Source organism: Polypterus senegalus, chromosome 13 (genome assembly GCF_016835505.1).
Source record: "Polypterus senegalus isolate Bchr_013 chromosome 13, ASM1683550v1, whole genome shotgun sequence".
NCBI lineage: Eukaryota > Metazoa > Chordata > Cladistia > Polypteriformes > Polypteridae > Polypterus > Polypterus senegalus.
In genome coordinates, this window is record NC_053166.1 from 121,686,084 (window position 1) to 121,707,982 (window position 21,899).

General features: G+C 38.0%; 1 protein-coding gene across 1 annotated transcript in view; it reads right to left on the bottom strand.

Moving 5' to 3' along the window:
- flt4 (fms related receptor tyrosine kinase 4) overlaps positions 1 to 21,899 on the bottom strand; it is a 181,058-nt gene that overhangs the window by 45,238 nt on the left and 113,921 nt on the right. The window contains exons 9-11 of the mRNA XM_039774928.1: positions 12,556 to 12,731; positions 10,817 to 10,982; positions 2,962 to 3,103 (exon numbers count right to left, since the gene is read on the bottom strand). Of these exons, the coding sequence (XP_039630862.1) occupies positions 2,962 to 3,103; positions 10,817 to 10,982; positions 12,556 to 12,731 (484 nt within the window). The remainder of the gene's footprint in view (positions 1 to 2,961; positions 3,104 to 10,816; positions 10,983 to 12,555; positions 12,732 to 21,899) is intronic.

Sequence of the window (21,899 nt, forward strand, 5' to 3'; positions counted from 1 at the left end):
TTTGCAAAGTGCAAGAACTCCTTGCCAGCTGTCTTGTTTTATAACAAGTTTTAATTTTAATTTTGTTGATAATACAGCCTGTTAAAAAAATTTCCATCTTCACAATTAACTTAACGCATACCCCTGAGAGACTTGTTGTGCTTGTGCTCTGCTAGTGAAAATAGCATATGAACAAGTGTAATATATAGTAGAACTTGCCTTGGAACTGGCATTGTGAAAGTATTCACTATAGTAAGGTGCTCAAAATAAAAACACTAGTCAGCAAAAGTCATGTCACTTTATGGTGATTACATATCAGCTTAACACCATTGCTGACTTAAGGCAGACAATGTACATGAAATTAAGAGCCATCTGTAGAAATGTGTGTTTTGTAAGAGACAAACTTTTGCACATGCAATTGCTTATCTGCAGACTTGTAAGCTATGAGTGTAAATGAAAAAGTAAAGGCGATTTGAAAATTACGCAGTAACCACTACAGATAGAAGATGATTCAATTCAACTTGTTCAAGATGGCTTATGGATAGCTCAAAGACTCTGATCGGAGTGCTGTGTGGTTAGTGTAGTTGAAGCCAAAATCAAATGAACATGCTCTGCGGTGGGATTATACCATTGCTGAACAACATGCCGTAGTGAGATTTCTTTAGGGCGAGGGAATGCAACCTGCATAAATTCATCAATACGCAGCAAAAGAAGAGGAATGCTGTCAAAAACAGTCCATGGAAACGTACATCTTCATGCAGCAGCTGGAGCGGTGGAGTCAATGCAACAGCTTCATTTGGAACGTCTCCCATATCCCCCTTACAGCTCTGATGTAACATCAAGTGACTATCACATCTTCAGTCCACTTAAAGGCGATCGGTCGCAGGTTCATCTCTAATGATGAGATTAACAAAGAGGTACAGACTTGGATTTGGGAAAATCCAAAATGCTTCTTCTTCCAAGGAATGCATAAATTTGTGGTACAATACAAGAACTGCAATGACTTGCAAACAGACTATGTGGAGAAGTGATAGAGCTGTTAAGTTCATCTGTTCACAGTTACCAATATTAAAGGGTAAGTTGCCTTTACTTTTTTACTCTCCTGTATAATAGTTATATAATAGTTTTGCAGTAGTGTAGTGTAGTTAGGCTATACAAGCAGGTTTTCTGGTTGGTGAAGTTTTCTTTTATAAGGCTTTGGAGTGCCTCCAAAAATGTGCAGCTTATTGTGATGCAGGGTAAGATGTTGTTGACTGTATATTGTTTGTCAGTTCTGCAATAAAAACAATAACAACTGTACACAGACTTGTACATAAACAGAAGCAATCCAGAAAACACAACTTATTGAATGATAAGACTGGCCTATGATAAGAAATACGACCTTCTCCCATTAGACAACAGCAGTAGCTGGAACACAGATAGGCCTACTAAACAGTAAGCACAATTTCCTAACGGGAAATGATTTTAGAAAACAGGAAGAATGCAATCTCACCCAACATGTTTATTCTTTCTTCCTTTAGGAAGTGTGAAGCGGAAAAGTCAATTAAATATTTCTTTTCTGGACATAGAGGCCCCTGTCCCCAGCAGTAAAAGACAGAGTTGTCTAAAAAGAGTTGCTTCAAAGAGTAGATTTCTGGTTGCAAAAAAATTAATTATTTTATAAATGCTTAAGATATAATAGTTTACCTTACTTCCTTTTGCAATTATTTAACATCTATTCAAAAACCCCAGTTCAAAGGCTTATAGTAAATTGCATGGGTGTTTAGCTATGCAAAATAGATATGATTCATGAAAATATTTCTAGACCCGTAGTTGGTTGCCTGCATCTGGACAGTAACTACTTGAAATTTCAAAATAAACTTGATTCATGAACTGGGATGAACTGGTGCTCTGTGCCAGGCACTGCTGGGTTAGGTCATGGCACCATTTCCCTGATTAAATGGGTTTGACACTGAGTCAGATCTTTATTCTCCACGACATCCAGCCTGAAGTTGTGAGGTATCAATGCCATCCATTGCACCACCTTGCCACATTTGTAGCAATTAATGCCATAAAAGAGGCAGATGTATTAAAGAATATATAAAACAATAAGATGTGGCTATTATTCAAAATAATTACTGTAAAATTTTAATGTAAAAAAATAAAAAATAAAAACATGAATCTATTTATCCATTTTCTGTACTGGAGTTTATTCCATCAGAATCATGCCACCAAAACAATTTAAACATACACACACAAATTCAGTAAATTCAGTTACTATTTTAAGGAAAGGGTAAAATAATGCAAACTTAACTGATGCATGTAAAATTTTTGAAATTTAAGGGGACAAATTGAGCTATTTTAATATTTCAATAACTTGTCTAATTTGCTGTGATAGACTGCTCCATAAATTAGATGCACAATGATAGAACACTGTCTCTCCACTATTTTTGTGTAGATTCTTTGTCTGTTACATATTTGGGGTCCTAAGTGCTTGCTTTACACACAGGGAGATAATGAAGTATGTGTATGGGGTGCTTTATAGGATTGAACTCCCGTCTGTAATGCTTCCAGGAAGAATTAACAGAAATAGGCAAACAATCATTAAATACTTCTAAAAAGAAATGCTAAATTTCTCAACAACCATCTACTTTTTTAAAATCAGAAAAGGCACCCCAAACAAATAAAAAACAAAGTCATATGGCACGATGAATTTTTATTAACCTATTACTACTTTGATAATGTAATGGTGAACATCCAACATCTCACCAACATAAACCTTGGCACAAACTCACTCACACACATAGAGAATTAGGTGTGTACTGTACCTCGGCCTTCTCCAAAATCAAGATTCTGCTATAATCCTAACTTCTTAGAAACACTGCTCACCGCATTTTGTGCAAGTAATGGGCCAAATAAATGCTTAGCTTTAGAATGGTCATCCATCTTGGTAACATCTTGGTAGACTGATAGAACAGAAATGTCGTATACAGCTTTGCTTACCTTGTTTTCCCCCTTGAGATCCTCAATCCAGGAATCTATGCTGTCAATTTTATTGGCATGATCCAGGATATCCACTTCTTGCCAGTTCTCACAGTGTACTGACTGGGCTCTCTTTTGTCTACTGCTCACTCCAATTTGTCTTCTGAAAGTGAAGAATTTTGGCTTTATGAGATCACAATGATATACCCAAGACTGTTGTTATTCCATTTCATTCTGGAATAGTAAACTAAATATCTGAAAAGTTTAAAGAGGATTACACATTGCTTCCTTTTTTGAGGTAAACATTTAGCACAAATTTAAATGAAGAAATGTGGCCAATAGCCTGTGCTTAGCATTTACAAAATGTAATTTTTAAGAGAAAGTGTGAGAAAGAAGCTGAGCCATGAGGGGACTAAATGGTACAGTATGTGCACTGACAGTGACAATATTTACAGCCTCACTTGTGACACTTGACCATCAATAAAGGGGTGCAATGTCTCCTGGCTGTGGACTGAGTTTTGGATTAGTTTAGACTTAAGGTGGATGCAGTGTTAACAGTTGTACTATATGTGGCTCCAAGTTAGCAATAATGAAAAACAGCTGGTCTTTGGGTTGGCTGCTTTTTTAATTAATAGCCAAGACTCAGGACAGCAGGGGTCTTTTGCGCTGCTAGAGGAAAATGGACCAAGAAGTTAAAGAGTTTGGTCCTGAACCTGGAAGTTATTGCTTGGACATGCCTGGCAGAGATTTGTTGATAAGTTTAGAAGCACTTTTCAGGCAATATTGTGTGGAGTTTGGAGCTAGAAAGTCAAAATAACGAGAAAAAAATGTAAGGTGAAAGCAGGATAAGAGTGGTTGAAAGTACCATTTTAGTACAGAAGTGGACTAGCTACCCTCAGTTTGACATCCGTGGCAGAGCCACGGGCACTGAGCAGGCTCTTGTCAATCATGGAGAATCCACTGTATCCACGGAACAGTATCAACTCCACACAGTGGAGCAGCTTCCGCAACAGACTACTGTCACTGTCCTGCTCCACTGACAGACTGAAGAGATCGTTCCTCCCCTACACTATGCGACTCTTCAGTTCCACCTAGGGGGGTAAACGTTAACATTATACAAAGTTATTGTCTGTTTTACCTACATTTTTATCACTCTTTAATTTAATATTGTTTTTTATCAGTATGCTGCTGTTGGAATATGTGAATTTCCCCTTGGGATTAATAAAGTATCTATCTATCTATCTATCTATCTATCTATCTATCTATCTATCTATCTATCTATCTATCTATCTATCTATCTATCTATCTTAAATGAGACACACATTATTTTTTTGCATCTTATAATATTATTTACATTTTTCATTATGTGCTAAATATTAGTTTGTTATGATAATAAAACAAATATTATTTGTTGTGTTTATTATATGTTTGGTTATGTGTCCTGTCCTCATAAAACAGAGTTTTAGGAGGCGGGGCCATGATAAGGTACTGATGGAGGACCGCCCTCTGCCTATTTAAGTTCAGGGAGAGTGTAAGGTGCCTGCCAGATTGCAATTGAGTTTTGGAGAGCTGTAAATACTTTTTGCTGTCAATAATAGTACTTATTCTGCAAGGTCTTTTTGAGTGCGTTCTGATTTCAGCAGAAAATTAGTAATGCTCAAATAAATAAATTTCTCATTTTAATCCACTGTTCCGAGTAAACTATTTGCTTGTCCTGTTAGGAACATAAGCCTGATGGAGACATTTCATGTTTTTCTTCTTCCTGAAGTCACAGTTGTGCCATTTCTTTAACTTCAGTAAATTACTTCAAAATTAGAAACATATGAACAAATAAGAGAGCTCAGTTGTTATGGATGCACTATAATTATTTCCTTTGTTCAGATGGCTCTTTTTTGAAAGACCATTCATTTAATAATTACAAGACAGTGTCCTGAGGGACTACAGAATGGAATAAGTAAGACCCTAGTGGCCATTTGCAGTGATGTATTTACACAATGTGAATAAATAATGACGTGTGTAAAACAATACTTCATTTTTCAAGACTAGCTATATTTTTGGGCAGATGAAAGCTTTGAAATAAAGGTAAAGACCTTTCAAAGAGTTGCTATGATTTCTCTTTTAAGATCAGCTAAAAGCAAAATGCTAGTGAGTTCAAACCAGACAAGCATACACTTAAGGAGGTGCAATGATTAACACACAGTGGACAGTAAGCCTGTGTGTTCTGACACATACATTAAATATATTTCCAGCTCATATTCTGCACAACTGTTTGCTGATGAGACCCATATGATGTCAGAATGCTTCTATATCAACAATTCATTATTTCTCTTACACACTGGCTTTGTTGACTTGATTGTCAGAATGAAGTACTGTATTTATTGCTTTTGGCTAGTCTCCATATATCACATTGGTGAAAAGGTTACATATGGCAAATCTGATGTGAACTATTTCTATTCTGCCCTGCTCTCTTTGGCAACAATGCAAAAATAAGTGCAGTAAGAAAGTTGCAAGTGACTTTGATGGATGGTATGTATACAGTAGGTTTTATTATTATGGCAGCACTCCCATGTGTGAATGTATCTGTTTCTTAAACATATTTGTCTGTTGATGTTACAGAACATCATTACTATCCTTAATTTCTCATCTCTCAGAGCACCAATATTTATACTCTAAATACACAAAGGCATCCATTCACAAAAACATTGGAATTTTTGCCTTACATTAAATACTTGAATGCTCTGTAAAATACCTTGTAATGTGCCATATCTAAAGCATTATTTAAAGTTATATTTTTCTGTTCAGTAAACTTGGAAATTTTTAAATAAACAGCTGGATTAAAAGCTGATAATCAGTTTACGTATTAGCATAAATACAGACTAGAATGAATTATCTCAGAGTACACCAGTCCCAATGTAAAAAAACAAACCTGTCCATAGCTGGGCATACTCACCTTATAATGGGCCAATTTATGGTTACTAATTTCCCTAACATGCATGAATTTGGGATAGGGGTATAAAACCAGGATACCTGTTAAAAATCCTACACAGACATGGTGAGGACATATAACCTGCACCTTGACAGTACTGTGCCACTACGTTCGCCTAAGGCCAATATTTCTATTATTTAATCGATAACTGATAAAAGAAATAGTGCTGTAAGCACTGGATATATCTTACTCACTAAATGTTAAACTCCAGCAATTAGATAAAAGAACTTGTCTTACAGGTTTGATATTTTATATAAAAAATTAAACTACTTCAACAACTAATTTTGGATGGATACATTTTTCATATTTCATCAAAATGGGTGAATTTCCCATACCGTATCAAAGTTGCTTACAAAGTTATGTCTGGCAATACACCTTCCCTAAAAAGAGACATCCACACTGGCACTGGCAGAGTAACCCTACATACTAGATTCAGAAGGCCAGAATAAGCCCTCAAATATAAAGTGTGCTCTGGAAGACCCATACCCACAGACGTCAGTCTACAAGATAAAGAAATTATTACATGATGGATGTGAAAAAAGTAGGGTCGCATAAGGGTGCTTGAGGACATACAACCCAATAGGTACCTGATCCTCCTTATAAGAGAGAGTGCCACTATCACCTGGATGATAATTAACATCACATGGTCATTACAGCCAGGTTATACATTCAAGGGAAAATTCAATGATAATTTGTAGGATGTGAACGCCCTCTTGCTAGAGAGCTACATGTTTACTGACTTAAAGAAGAAACACCATGTTGTTCTTTCAGAGGATATACAGTAGATCTGCAAAACGGCCTAAGGGAGAGCATATGTGCTTGTGACAGCTCATCATCTTGTTTGTGAATAAAAGCAACAAGGCCTCGAAGGTTCTCAGTAGAAGTGGTGTATAAGAAGTGGAACCTGAAAATTACAGTCTAGACATACTTGGACTGTTGCAAGTTAAGTAACGAAAATTGAAACTGTGCTCATGAAAGACACAAAGAGCAAAGCAGGAATGCCTATAGATTTTTGAGCATTGAGTAACATTGTGATAGACTGATAAGAGAAAAGGAAGAAAATGTTAAGAAATGTAATAGTTCAAATTATACTGTATATTCCAACATCAGTAAATGAAAAAATAAGGAAGCAAAGGTTTATTATTAAACTGAAAAAAGTGAATCAGTTTAGACAAACCCAGAACAAAATGTTTCTGACAGGAGATTACAGCAAAATAGTTGACTAGGAAGCAGATGGAAAATAAAAGTATGGTTTGGCAGAATAAATGAAAAACAAAATAAAGTTGTTTTTTGAATAAAGCCAAGTCAACGAAATAAGCAAAAGAGAAGAGATAGCAATATTTACAAAAATCCAGTGGACATAGTGTGTTCAAACTATTGTATACAACGAAAAAAATAAATTTCAAGCTACCTAGGAGCAGGATTGAATAATAAATTAGTAGTAATGGAAGCAAAGGTAAAGATGAAGAATTTCAGAAAATGTATAATCAAATAAAATAAACTAAAAAAAAGCATATAACACTTTAAAGGTATGGCATGATAATTCATAAAGAAAGCTGAGAATAGATTATAACAGAATACATCAAGTGTTACTGATCACAATAGAATGACTTGACAGCTGTAATGTATAGAGGACAGATCAGCTATTTGGGATATTCTAATAAGTATCAATTTTCAAACATTTCTGAATTACTAATTATGTATGTTCCAATTTGCATTTATTTTGCAAGCACACACTAAAGTACAATCAGATGTCTTAAAGCCAACAAATGAAACTCTGTTTATAGGGCTATTTGAAGAATGTTGATCAAGCACATCGACCCCTCATAGAAGTGAGAAAAGAAGAAGAGGAGCAAGAATATATACAGTATATATACAGTATACTGTATATATATTTACTGTATATATATTATAGTTACAGTATAGTTGATTTTATTATTGCTATATTTTAAATTTTAGTGTGACTCCATTTTATTTTTTAGTGGGTGCCACTTTTATCAAGACCATTGCTAAGATGCTGCAATGCTTTGTTATGATGAATGGCCTCCAGAAGTCACACATTCTGATATCACTGGCCTAACAGTATAAAGGTCAGCATTGTATGTAGCAATTTGTCCAAGATTGTGGATTAATTTCTAAAATATCGATTTGTGGTTTAGTGATTGTTATTTTTACTTATACAGCTAGAGACTCTGTGCTTAGTTCTTTGACCAAGATTTTTTAATTTGCATTTGGCTCAATAGGTTTAAAGGCATTTACCTTTTCCTAGTTATTAGGTTAAGATTCTGTAAAAGATATTTGTAGCTGAGTTTTTATACATGACAAATTCCCTTCCTTTTCAGCATTTGTTTTTATGGCAAATCATAACAGGAAAGAAAATGTTACTCAAAAGAAAATCACCTTTGTCCTAGAAACCGCAAGAGTGAACCAGTTTAGAATAACACTTCCCATTGTTATATGAGACTTAAATTGAACAGTTTGGCCAATATTTAAAACATTACATGTGGCGTAAAGCTGACATTACTCACGTCTACAGAGACACAATCCCTTCCTCGAAGTATATGTTGGTGCCAGGATTGTGTTGTGGGAATTTTTCTCCTTAGCATGAATTTAGCAACTTATTAGAGTTAAATAAAAATGGACAGTGCATGTTAATGGAAAACACTGTAAGAAAGCATGTATCATTTTTCTACAAGAGTGGCTAGGATCAGAGTCATGGCCTCAGCTCCACTGAGAATCTGTGGTACAGTTTGAACACAGTGGTCCAGAAGTCCTAGAAAACTGAATGAAATGTAGAAAGTCTGCCACAAGGAAATTCACTGCTAACTAGCGTGCAGAGCTGACTGAAACCTTCCTCAAAAACCTAAGAATGTTATTACAAGAAGTCGAAATATGAACGTGTACGATCTGAACGCTTACATAACAAGTATATTTCAGTTATTAACTTCAAAATTTTGGCTGAGTTTGCAAAGAAACTTCAGAACGAAACAAGAAGACATTCTAATAGTAATCCATATACTAATAGTCTGAAAAAATTTGCAAGGTGTTGAATTTAGCAGAATATATAAATTGGTGACAGAGAAGATGTCCTGCAGTTTGACTGACAGAATATCAGCAACGACAAGCGATTACCCCCAGAAGCTTAGCAGAGAAAATGTACCTTACAAGAGTGAAAAAAAAACCAAAACAAATAGCATCCATTAAAAGGGAAAAATGCCTGTAGCTTGAAGTCATTGATGGATTTAGAAGCACAATTCATGTAATCAAACATTATGTGTCCTGAAGCATGTGAAATCTTGAGGAGGGTCGGGAACAGCAAAAGAGACTGCAATCCTAGTCGTTGTGCACATGATTGGCGCCATAGCCTTCTTGACTTAAACTATTGCTGAACTGAAGTCAAGTTCTTCAAAAAATCCTGGCAGTCATTAAGGTTGAGAAACTATCCATCCATTTTCCAACTCGCTGAATCCAAACTCAGGGTCACGAGGGTCTGCTGGAGCCAATCCCAGCTAACACAGGGCACAAGGCAGGAATCAATCCCGGGCAGGGTGCCAACTCAATACAGGACACACACAAACACACACTAGGGCCAGTTTAGAATCGCCAATCCACCTAACCTGCATGTCTTTGGACTGTGGGAGGAAACCCACGCAGACACGGGGAGAACATGCAAACTCCATGCAGGGAGGACCTGGGAAGCAAACCCAGGTCTCCTTACTGCGAGGCAGCAGCACTACCACTGCGCCATCCTGCCGCCTAGTTGAGAAACCTTTTAATATTAATGGTCTCAGATGGGATGAATTGTGATTAGGTGTATTTGTTTTAAAATTCAATGGCATTTCCACTTTCAGGATTCCCTTTAATTCCCAGGATGCGAACATTGTTTCTGCAACATCTGTCTTCCAATAAATGCCATCACCTAACTATCCAGCAAAGTAATCTGTCTATCATGGTAGTGGATTGTTTCCAGCAGTGTTTTACACGCTGAAGAAGTCATCTATTGCTCAGTTTTAATTTATTGCATAAAATTGGAGTCTGCTCATGGCAGAGAGATGCTTGACCACAAACTGCTTCAAATGATCAAAAAGAGCCTCCATATAAATGTCAGCATGCCCACACTCTGTACACTGAGACTTTTTCATGGGGCTGGAGACCTCACAGTGACACATTTTCAAACCAGATACCTTCCATTTATTCCAGAGTGATAAGTATACATTTTTATGCAAAAAATTGTGCAGTTCAGAGGGAAAAGTGAGCATGGCTGGACAACTGCCATAATTCATGCCTATTAGCCACCGAGGGTCTAGTGGTCTCTGAATTAAGAAGCCTTTAATGCAAGCCAGATCAATCAACACTATAAGTCCAAAAATTATTATTACTTTCATATTATTCCAATATCTATTTTCTTGTTAGGATATTAATTTGCCAAATGAACATTTCCACAGAATACCCAAATAGATGGGGGTAGGGAGGAGACCGCCACACCATATTTTTACATTAAGTGTATTGTTTTACTTATTGGCTTCCTGTTTTTAAACATTTACCAAGAAAAGAAACAGTACACCTTCCTTAAAACAGTTTGGCTTTTTTTTTAAAGTAAAATTCCTTCCTTGTACTGTATAGCTTTAAGTGAGCTTGACTTGTACCTGTCAAGACTGTTGAGTTGTTTATTTGTATTTAGTAGAATCCACAGGTTTCCAAGTGACATCTGTATATAACTAGTAATATTCTCAATGTTTGCTTGGTAATAATTGATAAATAATGGGCAGGTGACTAATAACACGTTAATTGGTGGTTAGGCATATAAGTAAGTGTTAAAGTCTGCTAAGGAATGTGAACTATTGTGATAAAAACAAAGAACAAAGAGAAACAAAGAATTGTCATACTCACATAGTATTGGCGTTGCTATCACCACAAGGACCCCAGGGTCTCCAATGCCAGCTGACAGAAGTTGGAGTTGGAACTCCATCAGCAGTGCAGGTCAGAGTCTGGCGGCTCCCTCGTGGATATATAATAGTGGGGGATGCCAGTTCTTTCTCATGAATGTGTGGTGGTACTGTAGAGATTACAGAGTTAATAATTACAGTCATGGCTGGTCATAGTATTAGTGGTTCCAGGTCCAAGGACACTAAATTGGTGTACAATATCTCAAGCTCAATTATAATGTGTCATTAGTTTTAGAATTATTAAAAAAAAAAAGAATATCAAGTAAAGATGACAGTTATTAACAATCAATTCACACCTAAATGCATTTTAATGTTAAAACATCTGAATGAATAATTTAAAATGCTATGAATATTAAATCACATATTTTTAAATATTTTGGGTTTAAAAATACTTTATTCTATCTCAGCTATTTTTATCTATCTAAAGTATTTTTGATGAACTATCTAAACTATTCCCATTGCTTTGGGAAATCCGTGCTTTAATTGTTATGTCCTTTTCTAAGCCTCCATACTAGAGTTCAGGAGCCTTTCCCAAATAGCACAGGGCAGCAACAAACCCTGGACAGAGTGTCAACCCATTGCAGGGTGAACACAGACACCACAAACACACACAAGGGCCAGTTCACCTAACCTGCAAGTCATCGGACAGTGGGAGGAAACTGGAACACCTGGAGGCAACCCACAGAGAAAGAGGGAGAGCCTGCAAACTCCATGCAGGGAGTCACCCGGAACACAAATGCTGGTCTCCTTACTGCAAGGCAGTCAGTGCTGTCACTCTGCCAACATGCTGCCCCTAGTTTTAATTGTATTAACTATTAAATGCTAAATGGAAAAGTAACTTCAAAGTATAAGAAATCTAATTTGGATTGGATTAAATAATAATAATAGTAATCACTAAAATATTGGGCTTAATTAAATGTTAACAGCTTTTTTTGTTTTCAAATTAATATTTTTTTATGTACAGTATATATAGTACTTTTTAGTTATATAATAAAAAATAAGTCACAGTATAATAAAGACATATCTAAATTGGTATAATTTCCATACAAACTAACTGGTGAAACATTATATGAGCAACAGTCATAGGTAAAAGTAATATATGCAATGTAATATTGTAAAGATCAGGAAATATAATTAGTTAAGTATAAGGAACGTAAGCCAACTTTGGTAATTTAAGTAAATGTCACCTTCCTGTGCTCATGTTTAACTGAATGAACTTTACATGCCTTGACTTTATTGCAGCATATGTAGCTTTAGCTACTTTGCTTAATTGCCACACAAAAGGGTCATCTTCCAACCCAATGGAAAATCAAATTAAAAATAAAACCTTACCTATTTTTGGCTTTAACTGCCCTTTTGCATATTCAAATGCCCAACCCAGGATGACATTTTAGTAATGCCTCAGAAAATCATGACATGTAGATGTTGTTTAAAAAAACAAAATGAAAAAAAGCTGTTGCTCTCCGTATACTTTCTCAACTCAATTCAGTCCAATCAGGGGTAAGTTTTCTAAAGCAGGGTCCCAGTACAACAGTGAGATCCTGGGCACCACTCACTTCTGCATGGGCATCTGGGGGATTAACTGGGGTCTAAAAGAGGGCATAGCGTCTGGTTGATATAGTTGCTTTAGGATATCCTACTGTTATGAAAGCATTTACTAGGAGGTTAATGAGTATACATTACCATTAACAGTTAGGAAGAGAGAAACTTTTGCTTCTAGATTGCTGGCATAATTCTTCAGAACAAGAGTGTAGTTTCCAGCATTTTCTTGTGACACTTCACGGATCTCTAGTTTGTAGTGATCTTGTTTAATCCTGTTGAATTCTGGGCTCTTGGTAATTAATTTCCCATCTTTATACCTAAATATGGCACAAATCAATGAAAAATGAGGATGTACATGAGCCTAATACATCAGCTGCCATAAACTGATACCGAATGGATCAGAGAGCAGTATAAAGTACCAAGAAGAGCCTCAACCCTGACAAATACATTTTGAAAAGAGTGAGCTGGCCTTAGACCTTTTGTCTTGACTTGACACTTGACAAGCTGTTTACTTTGCATTTGAATTGGCTGTAAGGCATAAACTTTTCTCTGGGTACTCCAGTTTTCCTTCTACATCCCAAAAGACATGTGAGTTAGGTTAGCTGGTGACTCTAAACTGTCTCTGTTTAGTGTAGAAGGTAGGTGTATGTCTTTCAAAAGACTGGCACCATGCCCAGGGTTTACTCTTACCCTGTGACTGATGTTGCTTGAATAGATTCCAGCCCACTCAACCCTAAACTAGATTAAGTTAGTTTGAAAATAGCCAGATAGATAACAACCTCACAGAATTCAGAATTAAACATTCATATACTGTGTATGTGCACTATATTCACCATAAGGTGATTTTGAAGTGGAAATGAGTCCCCATATTTTTTTTTTAATTTGCATGAGTTATGCTTAAAGAGTTTTAATAGAAAAATTATGTTAATCCTCTCATGTCTTACCTCCACCTTTTTAAAATTACCTCATGGGATACCAAAACTGTCATGTTTTCTTAAGACAAAGTCTTTTCTACAAAAGTTCACCAGTTGGAATACCTACAGGCACTTTGCTTCTCAGGTTTCTTACACACATTGCGGCTATACATTGCCATCACTTGAAGTCCTTTCAATAATGCAGTTTGCCCACATGATTTCACTCTAACTAGCTAGCATGCCGTCAGGATATGGCAATTTACACACAGTTTACAGACCAATTAGGGATATTTTAAACTGCCATTATAGCAGCAGGCAGGCTCACTGCAACTGCTGTGTTTCTCTTTGACTTTATACATTATAACAATCTACTTCAGCCATGAAATAAGGCTGAACGTTGGTGACTATGGGGTTCTGTACCTGTTGAGAGTTTTGTGTTATTAAAGCACTCTCTGTAAATTGTGTTTCCTCATCCAGTAATTCTTGCAGCAGACCTGTGCTAATTAGGTGAGTATGCCTACTGCTATAAAAATACAGAAAAGACATGTAAAGTTGGTCAGTAGCAAAAAATTTTACTGGTATATAATTTTTTTATTGCCTTCTGTGAAAAAAAACTTTCTCGAGGCTTATGGCGAGAAAACTGCATTGGCAACATGATGCTAAATTTGTACTGGGTGTGTTGCTATCTAACCGTTTCAATTTTTACCATTACTGAATACCAGTTTTAATGAGTTTAGCTTCTATATTATTTTGTAAGAACAGTGCAGTTATTAGATGGTACAGCCCTTAGGCCTAACATTGCTGCGTCACAGCTCCAAGGTCTTGATTTCAAATTCTGGCCCAGGTACTACCAGTGAAGAGTTTGTGCATTTTCCTTATGTATGTAGGGGCTTTCTGTAGGAACTCCTCTTTATTTCCCACACTTCTGATGACATGTGTTTTACATTATTTGGCAACTGTAAAACAGCCTATAAGATGCTGGGATAGGTTCCAGGTGCTTGCAGCCCTGAACTGGATAAGTGTGTTAGAAAACAGAGGGATGGACAGAATACAGTTATCCGGGCCCTCATCTTGTTTTAATTTACATTGTTTAACAGTGTGTTCTTGAGACCACCGTGTAAACATTTTTCATTGTAAAAGTGACTGTGTGTGCATAAATTTGTTTATTTCTCAGTGCTTAAGAGCCAAGGAGTTAAAATTTGCTTCAAAAGGGGAGTAATTATTTGAGCAAAGACCTAATAATAAACATTTATAAACACCAAGCTAGAACCTGAAAAATAACTAGATATTCATAAACATCTTATAAATATTTAAATAAATACATAAATTAATTTGAAAAAAATATAATAGGAGTAAGACATGGGGGTTAAAGTGATTTTTCTCTAACTTCTGCCTGGAGTAAATAATCAGAACAAACTCAAGTTATTGTTTTAGAAAGAGCTGATATGATAATGGTAAACCCCTATCAGCCTGGTCAGGTGAGCAAGTATGGATATGCCTTAGCTGACATGTGCCACATTTAAACAGAATGGAGTGGAACTGAATTACAGTATAGATGTGCCAAACAGCAGTCAAAGAGGTAGCAAATGTCATTTTGGTGACGATGTTACTGTTTTTTGTGGGATCTACAGTATTAGATACTGGACTAGGACTAGAATCCATGAATTTTACAAAAAAACTCGTAATCCCAGGCCACCTTAAATTCATTCGCACCTCTCCATTAGCGTCTTTTGTTTTGCAAATGTGTTGATCAGCACAACCAGCAAGCAGCCTGCTATCCCATCCCCCAACTGATGGAGCTGAAGTCAGTAGCAAAATTCTGAGAGCTTAAGGGTGTTTATTTGGGTATGAGGTGTCTGGAGTTGTATAGAGTAAATAATATATTGCTATTAGGAACACATGCATTTCATTTGTCTTCTGTATCTACAACAATCTGGGTAAATGTAGGATGACAGAAAATGTTGAACACATACCTAAAACAGAAACATTTATCATGTTATAGTACTAATGACAAAATTTTGACATGAAGTGTATAATGTGTGAAAACTGGAGTCCAAATGTCAAATAAACACTTTCACAAAAGGTACAAGTATAACAAAACAAATGCAGTTTTATTTAAGAATATAACCAAAGAAAAAGAAATCGGGTTAGGGTACGATGCTGACTCATAATCAAGAGGTTACAGGTTTCCTACGTTTAACACTTTGAGTAGTGAGCTGCTCTTATTGTTACTATTATAGAATAAAAACATACATTTGATTTGAGTCCGTAACAGTCAGTGTAAATTTATGGTACTTGTAATTTTAATTTTTATTCAGTTGTATTCTCTCAGTCTTGTTCATGCTCCCCATGATCTGACAATACTGTTCTCAAATAAAGATGTGCTATAACAGAGGTTAACTCAGATGAGAATGAGGGTTCTACATCAGAGAAAGAGAACAGAAGCCCTCCCCGCAAGAAGCATCCACTCGTACATAAGAGCAGCACAGCGAAAGATGGCACCATTTGGATGCAGCAACAGTTTAGCCGTCATCCTGCCAGTGAATCTGCCATACGCATGTCCATTAACGAAACAGCAGGGCTTACAGAGATTGTCAAGTTCCGTTGTGATTATGTTTCGTGTTGGTCTTCATAAGAAAAACATTTATATGTTACTTATATAAATGCCACATTGAATATTGTTTGGCTATATTTATTTACTTATGTTCCAGTTGAGCGACCGCTGGCGTGACTGGTCACTGCTGCTCGCTGGTAACTTTTTTTTTTTTTAACTTTTTTACGATTAACTTACAATCCAATGGACTAAGCAACTGTTTTCATTTTGGGCAGATTTATTCATTAAGTTTTATTTTTCAGTCATTTAAAGCTAGACTGATTTCTAGCTTGGCTGGTGATTTGACTGTGTATGGACTATTTTTCAGCCTATCCCTGCTTTGAGACTTACCTGACTATGTTCTGCAGACATCTGAGTTGTCTGCATCTTCGCTTAACATGGGGACCGGTAGGATATTTATTTGGTTTGTGTTTGTTTGGTCTCTCCTGTTGCTCGCTATCCAACCTGCGACGGGCCTGGTTCAGTACTCAGCTGCCAAGCTCCTCCAACTGTGCTTCCACCTGTCCGAGCCTCCGCTGACTGAGCTGTACCTTCACCCGGACATTGTATTCCTCCCCCATCAGAGATACATCCACCATGAGTCCCGCCGGAGTCTCCTGGTTGACACTTCGAAAATAATAAACTCCATCTGGTCCAGTTCTCAACGTCCTCCGCATAACTTAAGCAGAATCACTGACCACAGTGTGTTAGCCAGCCTAGCCCGATTGGCTAACACCGCTGCTAAATGCAATAACGCCATTTTCAACTTCGGTCTGTTGAACATCCGCTCACCTACGTGCAAGAGGCATCTCATCCAAGATCTCCTCACTGATCATAAGTTTGACTTTTTCTGTCTAACCGAGACATGGCAACAACCTCATGATTTTTCCCAAAGTAACCTATCCACTCCCTCGGGGTTTGTTTACATCTCTCCACCCCGTGGCTAGGCTGGGGAGGAGGTCTCACATTAATGTATTGTGAGAAGTGGATAGTCACGCAGTTGTCTGTTCCTGCCTTCAGTTCTTTTGAATCTCTTGTGTGTCAATTAACTGGACCTATTCCTACTATTATTGCAACTGTTTACCGGCCCCCTAAATCAAATAATGACTTTCTGAATGACTTTTCTGTTTTTCTTACACACTTATCTACTGTTTCATCAAACATAATACTTCTGGGGTTTTCAATACATATGGATAATATCAATGTCCCTATTACTAGAGACTTTACATCCTGCCTTGAGAGTTTTGGATTTCAGCAGCATACTGATGCTCCCACTTATTCCAAAGGACATATCTTGGACTTGATTTGCTGATCTGGAGTTACCCTGCTTGATTGTACTGCAGATGTACTCCCCATAACTGATCATTTTCTTATTTCATTCAATGTTAAACTTGCACTTTCCAATACTAAGTTTTAGTCTCATGTCTTTCCGTAATATTAAGAATATTAACTTAGACTCTCTTTCCTCTAGTATTGATTCCCTTATGGACATTCATAATTTATCCACTCCTGAAGAACTGGTCTCACACTATAACAGTGGACTTAATGGTATTCTTAACTCTTTCGCTCCATTAAAAACTAGATCTGTTTCTTTCTCCTTCTCTGCTTCCTGGTTCACGCCTGAACTTTGGCTTTTGAAAGCCAAAGGCAAGCAACTTGAATGGTTGTATAAAAAACTGGACTCTTTGTTCACAAAGAGATGTACAAAAACCATATACTTTATTACAAGGACTGTATTGCCCAAACTAAATCTAACTATTATACTCACATTATTTCTTCCAATGAAGGCAACACCAAGTCATTGTTTTCACTGCTTAATATCACACAACCCCTGGATTGTTTACCTTCTCACCTTTACTCAACTGATTTTTGCAATTCCCTTATGTCCTTTTCTGATGAAAAAATCCAGAAGATACACAAGTCTCTCAGTACGGATTCCTCTGGTACTTCATTTGAATTTCACCCACCAACTCACTAATTTTCCTCTTTCAGCTTCCTACTTTCTCAGAAATCTCAGATCTTGTCTGTAAGTCTAAGCCATCCACCTGTTAACTGGACCCCCTCCCTACAGTTCTGGTCAAAGCCTGCCTCCCTTCTCTGGTCCCTCTTATTTCTGCTATAATCCACTCTTCTTTCACTACTGGTACTGTTTCTTCATCTTTTAAAACTGCTGCAACAACCCCAATATTGAAAAAACCCGGTGCCGATCCTACTAATTTCAGTAATTTACGTCCTATTTCTAATCAAAACTTAATTTCCAAAATTCTTGAAAGAATAGTGGGCACTCAACTTTATTCTCATTTATCTCAAAATAATCTGTACTAGCCAATCCGCGCCGTACCATACGCCGCATAATCAGGCCGTTTTTTTAATGATTTTTAAGCACAGGGAGAAAATGAACATTTGAAAAATCGGTAATGTAATAAATCAGCAAGAAAAGCAACATTGTAACAATGCACGGAACAAACCAACACACAATCATACGTGACTGAAAACTGGCGGACCGCCATCGTGCCTTCTCCTCCCAGATGGAGGAATGGGGGTGGACGGCGCTCAGGTGCGGAGGGTGGAACGGTAGGAGAGGAAAAGGATGTCCATTCCACTCCCTCCGTCACGCTAGTCTGCTGATTTCTTGTTCAATATGCACTGCCTGCTCATGTGTGCACCTCGTTGTTGTCTGTGCACAGTCCAGATGCACCTGTGACTCACGTAGACATTTCATTGCTCTGTGCGGTTTTGGGTGCTTTTCTATATATAATCCACCAAGACACCCGACCACGGTAGTAGCGAGGTGTGAGGGGAGTGTGTACAAAGGGAAGGGACGTAATCAGTGGGAGCGTATGAGTCGCACTTAGTGGGAATTCCACGGTTTGCAGCCCGAATGAGGTTCAATGACTTATCCACACCTCTCTGCGCCAGGTAGACACACGCTCAATCTCATGCATAATTATTTATTGAATGCTAAACACTTCTGGAAAGACACGGTTGTCTAAAACGGGTTGGTGTGAGAATACAACAGTAAGTGAATGAAAAGATGGAACTCTGGAGAGAGCAAAATACAACACAATAGTGAACCCGCGGCATAACAAAAGCCTCATAATTATTTATTGATGGTTGAACACTTCTGGAAAGACACAGTTGTCTAAAAAGGGAGGGTTTGAGGATACAACAGAAAGTGAATGAAAAGATGGAACTCTGGAGAGAGCAACATATAATTGTCCATGAGTGAAGACTGGTTTTGGCAGATACAGGCATATCTTTTTGAAATTTTGCCCTTGTGCCTTATTAATTGTCATCGCAAATGCCAATCGAACAGGAAATTGTCTTCGGGTAAAAGTAAAAGGCAAATTTGAATCAGACGGGGTCAGGCATATCCGGGGAATAAGGACGGTTTGTGAGGTTGCAGATGTGATAGTTTTACACTCCAGTACATTACAGTGAATGGTGCTAACAGACAGTCTAGTGCCATTACAAAGACCTTTTGCAGGCAGGAGGTTTCTGAGAAGCATGATGACGGATCCATTTTTAATTTTGAGTTTATGTGGAGGCATGCCAGTAGGAGTAAGACTATTAAGAAATTCCTCTGGGAATAAAAGTTGATCTGCAGGATCATCTGTGACGATGGAGTCCACGCTCGTGAAAGTCACCTCATTGTTAGGGATAAGTTTTAGCACTTCTTCATTAAGGTATAGCGAGTCTTCGTTTGTGACGCTTAATATAGCTCGCGTGCTGAGTTGTTCCAGAGTGACAGTTTAGAAGTCAATGTCACCATACAGTTGTTAAACGGAATCAGAAATTAAAGGAAAACAATGTGAAGGGCACATGGGCAGGCAGTGTGAATGCCTAGAGAGCGAGGGTAGACGCGGGCCGGTGATAAAGGAGTGTTGGTGGGCAGGGAAACGTCTTCCGTGTTCCTGCAGTTGCATCTATGAAGACGCATGTTTGTCATGGATGCGAATTGCTGTATGTAGCGTGTAAAACAGTTTGCTATAGTGCATGCGGTCGTGCGTCGTAACTGAAAACTCGGTTTTTAAAGACTGCTTACTTCATTGTGTTTTAACCTCGGTTGTAAAGGATTGTTTTAAGGATCCCATGGGACACCCCTCGCAAACCGTTTTACACGCTGCATATGGTGATTCACCTCCGCAAGAAACATGCCTTTACGAACAGTCAACGTGCCTCGGAGGTGCATGTGGCCTCTACGACAGACAAATATAAATGACGCCGATTTTTCTGTGTCGTCGCGTCCGAGTTGGTGGGCGTGGTTCCTTCCTGCGTCCGCCATAGGTGTCTTACTTGCTGGCGGCTTAGTGAATCCATGCCCCTTCCGGCGTGCTTTCCATGGGTGTCTTGCCTTAGTGAATCTATACTAATAAAAGGCAAAGCCCTCACTGACTGACTGACTGACTCACTGACTCACTGACTCATCACTAATTCTCCAACTTCCCGTGTAGGTAGGCAGGCTCATTCCTTACAGCTTACTTACAAAAGTTGGGCAGGTTTCATTTTGAAATTCTACACGTAACGGTCATAACGGTCGATAATGGTCGACAATGTCCGCCATATTGAACTTTCTTATTTATGGCCCCATCTTCACGAAATTTGGTAGGCGGCTTTCCTGCACTAACCGAAACCGATGTACGTACTTATTTCGATGGTATGACGCCACTGTCGGCCGCCATATTGAACTTTCCAACGTCACTAATTTTCCAACTTCCCGTGTAGGTAGAAGGCTGACCCCATCTTCATGAAATTTGGTAGGTGGCTTCCCTGCGCTAACCAAAACCGATGTACGTACTTATTTCGGTGGTATGACGCCACTGTCTGCTGCCATATTGAATTTTCCAAACGTCACTAATTCTCCAACTTCCCGTGTAGGTAGAAGGCTGAAATTTGGCAGGCTCATTCCTTACAGCTTATTTACAAAAGTTAAGCAGGCTTCATTTCGAAATTCTACGCGTAACGGTCATAATGGTCAACAACGTCCGCCATGTTGAACTTTTTTATTCATGGCCCCATCTTCACAAAATTTGGTAGGGGGCTTCCCTGCGCTAACCGAAACCAATTTACATACTTATTTCGGTGCTATGACGACACTGTCAGCCGCCATATTGAAATTTCCAACGTCACTAATTCTCCAACTTCCCGTGTAGGTAGAAGGCTGAACTTTGGCAGGCTCATTCCTTACAGCTTACTTACAAAAGTTAAGCAGGTTTCATTTCGAAATTCTATGCGTAATGGTCATAACGGTCAACAACGTCCGCCATGTTGCACTTTCTTATTCATGGTCCTATCTTCACGAAATTTGGTAGGCGGCTTCCCTGCGCTAACCGAAACCAATTTACGTACTTATTTCTGTGGTATGACGCCACTGTCTGCTGCCATATTGAATTTTCCAAACGTCACTAATTCTCCAACTTCCCGTGTAGGTAGAAGGCTGAAATTTGGCAGGCTCATTCCTTACAGCTTATTTACAAAAGTTAAGCAGGCTTCATTTCGAAATTCTACGCGTAACGGTCATAATGGTCAACAACGTCCGCCATGTTGAACTTTTTTATTCATGGCCCCATCTTCACAAAATTTGGTAGGGGGCTTCCCTGCGCTAACCGAAACCAATTTACATACTTATTTTGGTGCTATGACGACACTGTCAGCCGCCATATTGAAATTTCCAACGTCACTAATTCTCCAACTTCCCGTGTAGGTAGAAGGCTGATTTTTGGCAGGCTCATTCCTTACAGCTTACTTACAAAAGTTTAGCAGGTTTCATTTTGAAATTCTACGCGTAACGATCATAACGGTCAACAACGTCCGCCATGTTGAACTTTCTTATTTATGGCCCCATCTTCACAAAATTTGGTAGGTGGCTTCTCTGCGTTAACCAAAACCGATGTACGTACTTATTTCAGTGGTATAATGCCACTGTCGGCCGCCATATTGAAGTTTCCAATGTCACTAATTATCCAACTTCCCGTGTA